The 13295-nt window shown below is 37.7% G+C and overlaps 1 protein-coding gene across 6 annotated transcripts in view; it reads right to left on the minus strand.

The window, feature by feature from the left end:
• The window catches only part of erc2 (ELKS/RAB6-interacting/CAST family member 2), a 46268-nt gene that overhangs the window by 7124 nt on the left and 25849 nt on the right, over positions 1–13295 (minus strand). For 3 of the 6 annotated variants that reach the window (XM_055027219.1, XM_055027216.1, XM_055027215.1), the window contains 9 exons: positions 12568–12705; positions 11684–11824; positions 11312–11452; positions 10234–10269; positions 7174–7379; positions 5377–5499; positions 2501–2624; positions 1370–1530; positions 624–771 (listed from right to left, as the gene is read on the minus strand). In XM_055027219.1, the coding sequence (XP_054883194.1) occupies positions 624–771; positions 1370–1530; positions 2501–2624; positions 5377–5499; positions 7174–7379; positions 10234–10269; positions 11312–11452; positions 11684–11824; positions 12568–12705 (1218 nt within the window). The remainder of the gene's footprint in view (positions 1–623; positions 772–1369; positions 1531–2500; positions 2625–5376; positions 5500–7173; positions 7380–10233; positions 10270–11311; positions 11453–11683; positions 11825–12567; positions 12706–13295) is intronic. The other 3 variants (XM_055027218.1, XM_055027217.1, XM_055027221.1) reach the window with 2 other exon arrangements.

Consider the following 13295-nt stretch of genomic DNA (forward strand, 5'->3'; position numbering starts at 1 on the left):
TTACACTCATTTTAAGTTCTTCTTTAGCAAAATGTTCTATAATCCATCATCAATCCAGCAAACACTGTCATATGTTTTTCTTACTGCTTTCTGCTTATGAGGATATTATACTGTACATCAGTTTAGGTCAGTGTCACTAGAGCAGACACAAATTGAACTGAGCAGGTTTTCTGTCCATTTGGACTCAGAAAATGGACGAGCTAGAAGTTAGAAATCCTTGCAGAAATCGCTTGTGTTGAAAGACATAATAAATACACATTTAATTGATCCAAGTAGTTGTCAGCATACATTAGGCAGAGTTAAAGCACTGTAATCACAGGCCTGGATAATAACAAATGAAAGACAAAAGAAAGAACAAGGTTTGCTCTTAACCTTCCCCTGGTCTGTAGAGACCGTGTCATTTAGACCCCATGAATTTTTTTTACTCTGTGTACACGTTGATACATTGACCCTGTGTGTACTTTTATGAGGTTTAACGGTCTAACAGGACACCAGACTCTTTCCAACTGTCCGACCGTGACATTTGCTGCACTCCACCTGAGCTGCAGGAGGGTTCAAAGAACTTGTGTGGCAAGTTACTTCATTTGTTTGTTTGTTTTTACAATGCTTTAAATGGCACTAACATGTTGTTTGAGTTGGTGCATCAGTTTGTCCCGCTCTCTTTTCAGGGCCAGCACCTCCTCCTGGGTCTTCTTTTTATTAGAGGCAGATAGTTCGAGTAATGCTATGTTAGCGTCTTTTTCACTGATGGCTGCCAGCAGAGCTTGTTGTCTGAAAACAAATCAAAACAAAATAAAAATGTAGCACCCACACATATAAAACTTGTAGAACCTTTATCAATTCTAAAACTGCACATAATCTCTGCCAAATACAGTCATATTCAACTCTACTTCACAACTACCTGTGAGCAGAATATAATCCTGTAACAGTTCTTTAAAATCATAAGGGATGAAGTCTATTTAAAGCACTGATTAGTAAATTTGCAGCTTAATAAGTATTTGTAGCCAGGGTGTTTAACTTAACACACTTATGCAAAGAGTTGGAAGGTGACTTCAGTAAAGTTTCTTTAGAAATATTTTCAAATCTTTAGAAGTTATTCAGTAACTTCTAAAGATTTGACATAAATCAACTAGTTTATGTATATTACTGTGCACAGGGCAATGCGTAGTGCCTTTGTGTGAAGTATTAACTCTAATTTAAACCTTAAGAGAGCACAACATACACAATAAACATCTTTATTTGGACTTCTGCTTTTTGATACAAAGGCTGTTTTAGTGGCATGTTCTGCAATATCTTATTACATAAAATTGATACTACATATGAAATTAATTGGACAAAGCGAAACCGTCAAGTTTGCAGCAATACTGACTTCATTTCAAGAATCTCTTCCAGCTGCTTCCTGCGCTCTTGTCTCATGTTAGTTAGATGGGTGTCCCTTTCCTGCAAAGACTGCTGTGTAGAGGAGAGACGCTGCTTGGTGGCATCCAGCTCCTGTCTCGTCCTTTCCAGGGTGCTCATCAGTTCCTCCAGCTGACAGACAGCACAGTGGACAAAGCAGAAAACACACAGTGACTCGGTGCAAACATATGAAGTGCTGCTGAGAAGTTCAAATACGCTTATCATGGGTGTGAAAGTCATCTGAATTTTGAGCTTCTAAAACTAGAGTTTGGTGCATGGTTTTGAACTTAATGTGAAAGTCCTATTATTCTCACAAGGTCACAATTACACCTACTGTACCTAATGTGTATACACACACTCCTATTTATATATATTTTCTTGTTGTTTAGTAGATAAAAAAAAACTCCCCAAAAAATATCTTAATCCTCAACGAGTTCCTGGCACACTTTATTTAAATTGGTTTGTTAATTGGTGTTGACCGCACTTTTGAGCCTGGTTCATTAATGTTCAAGGTTCTCAATATCAAGGTCCTTTTAGAAGCTTGATGTTAATGTGCTTCATCATTCAAAAATACTTTTAACAGATATATTTGGGGTCATTGTCTTGTTGGAACACCCACCATATTCAGTCATTAAAACATTTGGAGAAATGTTTTAACACCTTTTTAACACAAATACGTTCATGTGCAACATGAATATACTTGTGACTGGATCTTAATTTTAAAACTTTGAAATGATTTGAAAAAAAAAACTTTTTAAGTGTGCTCAGTTAATTTAAACCACTTAGAGGAGACTGGATGAAAGATGTGTGATGGTTTTTTTCTGCAAAAACTTATGCTAAACAAAAAACTTCTCTGAAGTTACTTTAGGGTATTTCCCCCAAATACTAGTAGGGTGCATGTATATATATGAACTTCAACTGATGAGAATAATTTCACAATTGATTCAAACTTGTTCACATTCAATTTACTATTTACAATCAAGTTGTTTATTAATGATGGAAATTGTTTACTGAATGTATTTAAATTCATCAGTGGCACTTCGGGTATTTAAACATGCATAATCAGAGCTTATTATTTATGAAAGATAAGTTAAATCCTCACCTTTAAGTGGTGACCACTTTCTAAAGAGCCTTCCTTGCGAGGATCTTGCCCTAAGCCTTTCTTGTCCCCTTGAAGTCCCAGTTTGATGTTGGAACCCTTCTTGATCTGATCTTTACCTCCTTGCCTGTAAAATTACACACTTCTAAAACTTGTCCATATCACAACAGTAATCAAGTCTGATCTGAATGAGCTAAGATGTGAGAAGGGCACAATGCAAACCCATAAAAAGACGAGGAACCATAATGAGTACAAATGGAAGAAATTGTGTCAGTCATGAGCTCAGTAACAAAGCATGAATATCCCAGCTGAACTGAGCCTCATGTCATTGTTGGGAGGGCTGAAAGGTTTCAGTGCAGGAGTTTGGATCAACCTCAGTAAACTTGGAGTTCGAGAGTTGCAGGGAAATGTCTTACCTTGGAGCTAAACTGCAGACAGGTAGATTTAAAGGTAGAAGACAAAAGGATGAAGGACACGTGAAGAAAACATTGGAAGCAGGAAAAAACACACAGAAGAAAAGCAAAAATAAAAATGTAAAGAAAGTTTTCAAACCAAAATGTAAAACAAAACAAAGCAAAAAAAAAAAACACCTTGGGGATATCACAATGTGCTATAGTCATCCATCAACACTTGAGATTACAGACAAGCCTGTGACAGTCTGACACAGCTTTTGCAGGATGCACTTCTGAACAACATGGAGCGCTGTGCATCTGCTGCCAAGCCTGGGAGTGGCAGACATGCAGTCAGACAGGCAAAAGATGAGGACGCGAAACAGGGGCAAGGAAGGAAGGGAAGCTAACAGTATTTTGATTGAGTGTGAGGCAAAGGTTGAAAGGCATTAGTTGAAAATGCAGGGGATTCATTAATAGAGCAGACTAGATAGGACTCAGTCCACAAATTACAGCATCTCCACCCTGATGGTGCACAGACTAGGAGCACAGCAGCTTTAGTCATGCAGATCATTTTTTCTCAGTATTTCCTACAGTGTCTGATAGGGTTAGCTAAGAAGACAGCTGGAGCAGACTGGGAGGTAGAGACTGGGAAAGAGAGAAGATGCCAGGTGAGGATGTAGAAAGGAAAATGTCAGAAATACAAGTGTCAGCGACAGAAAGAAATGAGGCGGATAGATGGGTGGAATGAAAAGGAGTGAAATGTGCCCAGAGGACAAGGAGGTCGAACAGCTGAGGACTGATACTTTTTACAAAAGCTTTAACAAACAGCCCATAAAACAACGTATAATCAGAAATGTCCAGTGTGCGTGTGTGTGAATGAGTGAAAATATGCTGCTGCCCACGCTGTTTCAACTTGGTAGGAACAACGTGTGCAGTAAAATCAACTCAAACAGATAAAAAAGGAGCAGAAAGAATCACACCAAGATCTCACAGAAAATTACTTGCTTTCAAATGTATTCAGACCCCATAACTTTTTCAAATTTTGTCAAATTGCCACCAAAAACTTCAATACATTTTCATTGGGTATCGTCTGATAGACAGTCGACAAAGAATACCATGGAGCAGCACCAGAATGTAGCTCTCTATGCACTAAACTGTTAGAGATGAAAACCAAAGGAATCAATCTCAGAGCGCTGAACTGAAATATATATTCATGGACGTGTCACAATCATGCACAACTTAGTGTTGGTTTAGCAGATATAATGTCAATATAATCCGTTCAAGTTTGTGGTTTCTTAGTGACAAAATGCGAAAAAGTTCAAGGTGTATCAATACTTTTGCAAGGCACAATAATCATAGGCTCATATTAAATAGCAGCATCTTTGACAAACACCTGAACAATTGCTGGTGCCATAAATTGTAAATGTTTTATCCTTGATGTGAATCATTGTACTTTACACTTCATCATTGCACACACAAGCAAAAAAGACACAGAAAAATCAAGTACTTGTTTCTCAGTAAAGAAAATGAACACCACAACATGTGCAATATTTAAAATGCAGAGTCCTGTGCAAAGGTTTTCAGTCATCCATCTTTTTAACTGTTTTGCAAGGAGACAGACTTTCTGTATTTGATAAAACTTTGTTCAGCAGCTCTTCAGGCTTTCTGAAGGTCTATAATTTTCTGTCCAATAACAGATAACAATAGTACATTTTTAGTGAAGGTATGTTTGTTTGTCCATTTATTAAATTAAAGAGCCCTGTAATTCTTCCTCTTTTGTGTTTTTGTACTCAGGCTTAAAAAGGGTCTTAAGCTCAAGAAAAAACTAATGCTGCGTCCGAAGATAACAGAAAACTATGTAAAGACCCAAACTCAAATTGCACTTTACAATGCTTTCATTTGTTATCATTTCTCATAGTTTGAGAAGCAGAACTGAAACTTATAAAAAGTAGCCAAAAACTTTGACAAACCACTTAAAGCTTGAAGAACTTTGGCTGGGAGCCTCCCTTACAAAAAATAAAAACTAAATAAATTTAAAAATACAAGAAATTCTGGTCCTTGAGAGGAAAATATGAATAAATAAGAAACGTTTTAAAGTCTTTGCACAATAAATGTACTTTTAGTCATTATAAAAACAAAACTAACATGCAACAGTTCATATGTCATGCACACGTCAAACACACACATGCTCTCCAACTGATGCCCAAGCTGAAAGAAATGTATTCATGGAGCAGGTGCAGACAGTCACTGAGAAAGAAGCAAAAAGAAAAACTGAATCCAAGAGTCTTTGCATCATGAGTGGAAGTAAGTGATGAAAACACAGACAACAAATAAAAACTGCCACTGCGATGCAAAGATCTGAGCGTCCTACAGAGAGCAGGCAGAACCAGACACACGGGTGAAACCAGATGCAGTTGCAGCAGTTGCGGTCCAAGATTTTAAATCAGGAAGCTGAGCTGAGCTGAAGTGCCAGGGCAGAGCACTCACTTTCCCAGGAAATCCCAGACCATGCCCCCTATCTGCTGAGGGGCGGCAGACACAGAAGGGAGTGGGTCAGGGGGAGCTCTGCCTCCAGAACGAGGGGTATGGCGAGGGGCAGTGGATGGGGGGCTTTTTAAAATTTAGTGCAGAAGGAAGGGCACAAGAGCGTTTCAAAGAAAATGAAGAACAGATTGAAGATTCAAAATCCAATTTGAGAAGAATGAGGAGAAAATGAACAGAGGTCAAGGTTGACCAATGGTCGGGGTTAAAGAAGGGGACAAAAGACAGAAGGGACACAGGATGAAAAAAGTGGGTAAGGATGCAAAAAAAGGACAAGAAAACTCAGTTAATCACATTTGGTGAAAGACTTAGCAAGGAACTCAAGTGAGAGGGCACTATCACTGACATCTAACTTGTATCTGTGCTAGATGGAGAGTATGTGACAGGAGAGAAGAAGTCATAGCAAATCTATGTTGGGCTCAGACAATTTGACCAATGCTTAGGTCAGTTTAGCAATTCACTTCATCAGCTGAACCAAAACTAAACAACAATTTCAGAGTCGAGTATCTGGATAAATGTCACTTAAATACGAGAATGAAAGAAGCACATTTACAGAAATCAATTACTCTGTTCTAACATCATTTGGGAGGAAGATTTCTGCTTTTTCCAAAGAATGACTTTGAGAAATCCACAAACAAATCAGCTTGTGAGGAAAATCAACTTATTTTACACTTGATACTTAAAGCTGAATGGTGAATCGTCAGTTGAAGCCTAAAAAATCTACTTATTTCTGGACCAATAAATGCAGGCGGGTCATGATATCTTCTCTCTTTGGCGTGGAAGTTGTTGAAGAGGAAAATGTCCATGTAAACTGTTTTCAGACTTAGTGAAGGATTTAATGCTACGGTTAAAGTGTGGCTCTATTTACGGAAACAAACAGAGACACTAACGTTTTAGTTAGTAGTTTATCACAGTAGTAGTAGTTTAGTTAGTGTTTATCACAGCAGCTGTTTATCACAGCAGCTGTGAATGTAAAAATACATATTTAGGCTAAAATCAGAACTTTACAAAATTATCCCAAAAGTGGTGTATCTCAAATTTAAGACAAAGCATTAAAATTCCTGGCAGGTGAAACATCTATCATTCAGACATTCATGAGTTTTAATGAAGACTACCTAGTACAGCGACGAAACCAACTAATTACATGCACCATGGTGGTTAAGTCACTGACCAGCAAATAGAATAAACCATACTGAACATCAAGTTTGGAAAGCAAGAGTCCATGGGCTTTATCAGGCCTTCAAACAAACTGACTCTACACAGACGCCATCCAAGAAAAAACAGCTACGTTTAAGCAAAAGGCTGGAAGTTAAGCATAGACAAGTGGAAACTAGTAGGTTATAACTTGATGTGGAAAACACATCCAACATCAGCAGAAACAAACTTGTCTGTGTCACGGAAACCAATGTGTTGCAAATCATAGCTGCAACCATAATGTCTAGCTCAGCTGGATTAGAATAACAAGAAGAATGGGTAACAAAACAGCAGCTAAGATATTAAAGCAGGAAAACAGAAAACTGGAAAAGAGGACAAAATGTAACTGAAACTGAAGGCATGCTTTGTTTTCTTTAAATAAGTTGACATAAAACTAAAAGTATCTTTGATGACAGCTTGCTTTTCTTAGTATGAAACATTTATTTAGAGATACAGATATTTCTTTTTTTTTTCTTTTTTTTTTATACTAAATCCTGAATACCTGGCAAAAGAGGTTAGCCAGCGTCTTCAGTCAGAGGTTTCACTCACCTTTCCAGCTCAGCAATCTTTTTGTCCTTGTCATTCTTCTCGGTTTCCACCTCTCTCAGTATGTCCAGAAGCCTCTCCACTTCCGACTGAGCCTTGCTTGCTTCGTCTTTGTAATAGCTCACTTCCTTTTCCAGAAGCTTTACTCGGTCCACGTACTCTGGGTTTCCTCGGGGGCCTGAGTGCTGCTGCTCCACCTCATGAGCTTTCTGCATCCATGTGCCAAGGAAAGATGCACAGAGTCAGTTCACATTGACGAGCCGAAACAACCATGGAGAGCAGCTCACGATATTTTACTGTGCTTTAAAGTAGATCTGTCTCTGTCTCTGTGAATGCAATATAATGAAGAGTAGAGTAAACATTGTGAACCAGGCCATCATTACTGGTGCTGGCTCATTAGCTTTAACAGAGCTATTATTTAGTTCAATTTAAATGTCCCTCTGAGTCTCACAGTCATCTGTCACTTGGTTAGTATGCAGAGTGCATTACAGTGTGCATGTTTGACCTACGTGTACAGAAAAAAACCTGATAAAATCTATTAAATATTCAGAAAAAACAAGATGATCACAAATAACCAAAGCCAAGACTCAATTTGGTTCACGTTCAACAAATCTCATCACCACTATGATTGAATTTTCAATTAAATTTACTACAAAGGTAGCAAACAAACCCACGTATGGTGCAAAGTTTTACAGAGCCATCCGCCAAAACACAACAGCAGTCTCCACCCACGGCTCGTACAAACGCTACCAGCACCACACTGAGATAAACGAGAAGCTGCAACAATAACGACATGCAACGAATCATGCAAACTCAACAGGGCTGAAACAGTGTTTGCATCTATAAACTGACTGTGTGCACACAAAGAAGTTGGAGCAATTTATAGTTAATATTTTTAGAATGTGGAACAACGTTACAGGGGATAAAAACTTAATTAGGTCATTGCTCATCTGCTGCAATCTTTAAGTAAATTGAGATTATGTAAAAGTATTTATTGTTAATGTTTAACCGCATTTTGTCTGACAAACTTTATTTCATTTTTGTGTGATTTTATGTAATAAACCAACACAAAGCAGTTTGAGGCGTCTTAACAAGCTGTCCCTCCAGGATTGGTTTGTCTTTATATCCACCCATCTTCTACTTTCATCAGCTTCCTACTCCCTTCTAAAGATAAACCCCACAGCATGATGCTGCCACCAGGGGGGCTGTCACAAATCTTGGACCCCAATTTAATTGCATTAATGTTAACTATGCTAAATGGTTGATAATCTCACACTGTCCACCCACCTCTCCTGGAGAAAAACTAGGTTATAAATTAACACTTTTACCCTCTCTGTCTCTCTATTTTTTGAAAACCTGACTTTATTATTTTCCTTAGCAGCAAAATAACAGTCACAGTCATTCTTGTCTTGTACTAACTGCTGCTGAACACAGTCCAGCTCCGAGCAGGAACGAACCGTTTCATGCAGATCCAGGGGGGTTCAGGGCAAATATGGACACGACTTTGTGGTGATCTATCACACAAAGTAAAATAAAACACATTGAAGGTTTTGACAACTTCAGTGTGTTTTTTTGGTTCTGGGAGGGGCAGCATTAGATTTTTTATTGATAAAAACAATCTTTGATTGCAATTAATTTTGTACTTTTTTTATTTCTATGAACAAAAAATTTATAAACAAATTTTTGAAAATTGTGGCGGACCCCCTGTTGGTTAGGGGCTCTTAGAATTGTCATAACTTTTCCCCCTCATATGGCGTCGCTTACATGCTGCTACTATTGGGATGTTGTGGTTTTCCAGAAAGTTCAAGTCTCATGTGGGATCTTGTATCAGCAAGATGTTTTAAAAACCCATCCAAAACGCCTTTACAAAGTTTAACATTAGTAAAGAGTTCATAAAAAGACAAACTAAAAATGTTATAAAAATAAAAAATAAAAACAAAAATACCATCTTTAAAATGTTTGCTGTGCCTCCTATGTAGCTTGTGGCAAGTTGCAAACTTATTATTATTATTTTTTTTTAACAAGACAATTTTTGCCACTCTCATATAAACACATTTTTCCACCTGAGCTGTAAATCTATGCAACGCCTCCAGAGCTGATGCCATCATAGTACAGCCAGTTTAATACTGAGATTAACGTACATGGACTCTATTTAGTGTAGGTGAACTCTGAAAGCAGTAGTTTGCTCTACATTTTTGTTTATGGGTTTATCACATGATGATATTTGTACAAAAAACTAAAGTGTATCAATTTGCCTCCACTTTGCAATTATTTTCTACTTTATGTTGGTCTGCCACATAAAGTCACAACAAAATATTTTGTTGTGGTTGCAATGTGACAAAAAATTCAGTGGTGTTGATAATGTCCTGATGCAGCATGTGACACTTAAAGCTGCAGGAAAGCAGACAGTCAGAGAAAGAACTCATAAGTAGCTCATATATATCCCTCTTAAAAACTTTTGAATATTGAACCGGTTTCTTTTTTCTTTTTCATTATTTTGCAAGTATAATACAAAGGATTAAATGTGGGTTTTTTCCCCTCTGAATTAAAATTGCATATTTTATTGGTTATCTGGATAATTTAAGCATCCGTTTTGACTTGTACTGAAAACTTTATTAGTACAAATATAATTCTGCTGAAGAGTAATGTAGTTGGAATAACTAAAGATTGCAATATTAGCGTTACCTAAAACAATACTTGAGTTCGAATTAAAAACTGAAGAAATAAATCCTTAGAAATGTTATTGAGTAATGTGGGAATTGTGCTACTTTCAGCTGACAATAAATACAGAACAATACGAAAACAACTTTGACTGTGTAACACTATTTTCACAAACACACACACGCAGACACCAATCACTGTAAGAGGACGTTGCACAGGACTCTCTGTTCAGTTTGAAGCTTGTAATACCCGCACAGTGCAATGGGCAACATGCATGTCGATGGGGGAAAGCAGTGCCTGTGCTGGGACTCGCCATGATCACCATCTAGCATATTTCAAAGAACTTCTCAGTGTCCTCATGCTTTCAATGTGCGCCTCACAGACCTCAAGAGAGGGACTTACAGGATTGTTCATGTGACTGAATAGCTGCTCAGCTTGCTACATTGCCAACAGAGGGGGGTCGAGGAAGGGACATTAGAAAGGAGGGGTAGGAGGGTTCAGGGAAAGTTAAGTGTTAGGGCTTAGTTTGAGCCAGAGGAGATAACAGTAGGATCAGACAAAATACACGTTGATTGCAAAGTAACACAGTTTCAGCACGGAACGTGTCGTTAAAGGTTAACAGCAGTAAAACACTGATGACGACAGAGGGACAGACGCTGGGACGGTCTGTGGATTATGGAGACAAAGAAGACGGACGGACTCCTTGTTCTGCGAAACATTGTGACAAAGTACAGCAGCTTGCAGCAGAGGAGAGAAAGTGATGGCAGCCAGGATCCTAAAGAGCTGTGATTTATGTAACGCTGGATCAAGATTCTTGTTCAGACAAGCTTTCAGTGACATCTTCCCACTCACAAAACAGAATTAACAAAAACAAACAACATAGTTTTAAAATGTTCAGCAGTTTGTAAAACAACAGTGAAAGCAAAATCAAAGTGCATTTTCCTGGTTTATTTCAGTTTTGTTCATTTCTCCAAAAACTGAATGAACATTTTTCACACTTTCTCTAATTCCATTCATTTTGCAATAAATTCAGGTCAGATGCAAAACATGCATTATCACCGGCCCATGTGGCACAGAAGGGATGCCATGTTCATTATAATGTGCAATGTTAGTTTTCCTATAAAATGTAAAGAAGATGTTTTGATACTATCTTATAACAATGGTTTTCTTCTTGCCTAGTGTTTCTGTTCAGGTAAGGACACTGAACAGTTTTTTATGAAGTGTTCAAAGTAGGAGTCCACCAACAAATCAGCTTCACTTTCGTTAACTTTGGGAGATCAGCGATTAGTCAGTACTGACATATGAAACTGATCCTGTGCACCAAGCTTATCTATATTTTGATTTCATTTGTAAAACTCTTGTGTCATTATTTAGCTTCAGGAAACATATGACATATGAACTGGTACCAGATCAGGCCAAAATTATCACCTAAAAACATGTTGATGAGTGAGCTTTCACTAAGACAAGGACAAACACATACCTTTTGCAACTGCGTCTCCAACTTACTACACTCCTCTTTTTTCTGCTCGATGGCGATTTCCAGGGACTTGAGCTTTGAGTCCTTCTTGAGGCCAGAAGATGCCAGGGATGATGCATGTTCTTTGAGATCGATGAGACTAGACTGCAGGTAGACAATCGACACAGACGTTGAAAGCGCGTTTAAATCCAGCAGCCTTGCTTTGTCAGCAGGTGTGAAAAGGTCACAGAATCAGAGGAGACAGCTGCTGAGAGAGACACTTAGTAGATGCACTACAGGGCTTACACAGAGGAGAGCTGGATGTTCTACAAAGAAACACAGAGAGAGGCATGTGGATTCACCCTGACACCCTCGCACAGACGATCTCACACCTACCTCCTTCTCTGTTAACTCTATCTGCAGGTTGTTGACCTTCTCCTTCAGGTCTTTGTTCTCCTTCTTATAGGAATCCACTTCTTCCAGACGTTCTCTGTCTTCTCTCTCTCTTTGGTCCTTTAGTCGCTCAATAATTCTCTCCTACCAAAATGAAACAAAAGCAAAAATGCACAAAAGTTCATAGGATTCTAAAATAATCAGGAGTAAAAGCAGCTTTTTACTCAAACCACTAAGGTTTGAGTTCGATCTTGTAACGATATGACAAAAATATATCAAAATTATGCTTTGAAATTGCTCTGAAAAGATCACAAGTTCTGTGCAAGGAAAAATTTTAATGATTATCCAACACAAATTTAAGCCTCTTGATTCATCAGTAATTCATTATACAACTCTGAAAAAAAAAGACTGCATAAGATGATCTGGTTTTACTCTTTATAGTTATGTGTTTGGGTAAAATGAACATCGTTTTTTTATTCTATGAACTACTGACATGTCTCTGAAATTCCAAGCAAAAATGTAAAATTTATTTACAGGAAATGAGAAATGGTCAAAATAATGGGAAAATGCAGAGCTTTCAGACCTCAAATAATGCAAATAAAGCAAGTTCATATTCATTCAGAAATAACAATGCTAATGTTTTAACTTGTAGAGAGCTCAGAAATTAATATTTGGTGGAACAACCATGAGGTTTTCAATGTGGTTCAGAGTTGTAGCTCCTGAATGTGACCTTAAACCAGAAGGTCTTATTCAAAAGTTTCATGTTTCCCAATGTTTATGTTTCTTGTCATAATTTCTGTGTTTAAATTATGTGATCATACTGATGTGCAAGTCTGGAACGCAGAGACGTTAAAAAAAAAAAAAAAAATCAGATCTCAAGGTTGCACCTTCTCTGAGAGCGCCTCCTCCAGGGTGGCCAGGGCAGTGTCTGTGTTACTGGAGTCGGTCTGCAGAGACTTGATCCTGTCCTTGAGGTTTCCCAGCTGTTTGTCTTTGTCTCTGAGCTGCTCCTGCAGGTTCTCAATCTGTTTCATTCAAGTTGAACAAAACTGAATTAAGCACAATCTCACAATTGCACAAACCTTTTTTTAAGACTGAAGTAACTATATATATTAAAAAAAGACAATAAAATTCCAGGACTTTTACAATACAGCTTTTTTGGTTTAAGTTTATTTATAAGCATGCTGCAAACAGCCACTTACTACATTACTAAAACAGTACTAACAAGTATACATTAGACGTATGCTTCTTATAATGCTTTTTATAACCCTAAAGGTTTGTGAAATTATGTCAAATTCAACTGGGAATGAAACTGTTGTGGTCAATGGGTTTTAATTTTTGGCCTTTGTGTGCTGGTGAGTTTATTTTCCAGGTTGTTTTCATAGAGTTATAAACTTTTTAGTTCCAGTTTTTATTTGAACCAAATGTCCAAATGAATCATTGCTGCTGGTAATCACAACTATTACTGCAACTTCCAATATGCTGATTGATCCCTTTCTGGTTATATTACTAAATATGCAAACATCATTTTACATTTTTAGTCAAAGTCATTGTTTGTGTTTGAGCTTTCTGCTTATATTTGAGAATATGTTTGACGCTGCTCTGACGTTAATGT

Source organism: Poeciliopsis prolifica, unplaced genomic scaffold, assembly GCF_027474105.1.
Source record: "Poeciliopsis prolifica strain line A6 unplaced genomic scaffold, Auburn_PproV2 SCAFFOLD003, whole genome shotgun sequence".
In the NCBI taxonomy this organism is placed as follows: Eukaryota; Metazoa; Chordata; class Actinopteri; order Cyprinodontiformes; family Poeciliidae; genus Poeciliopsis; species Poeciliopsis prolifica.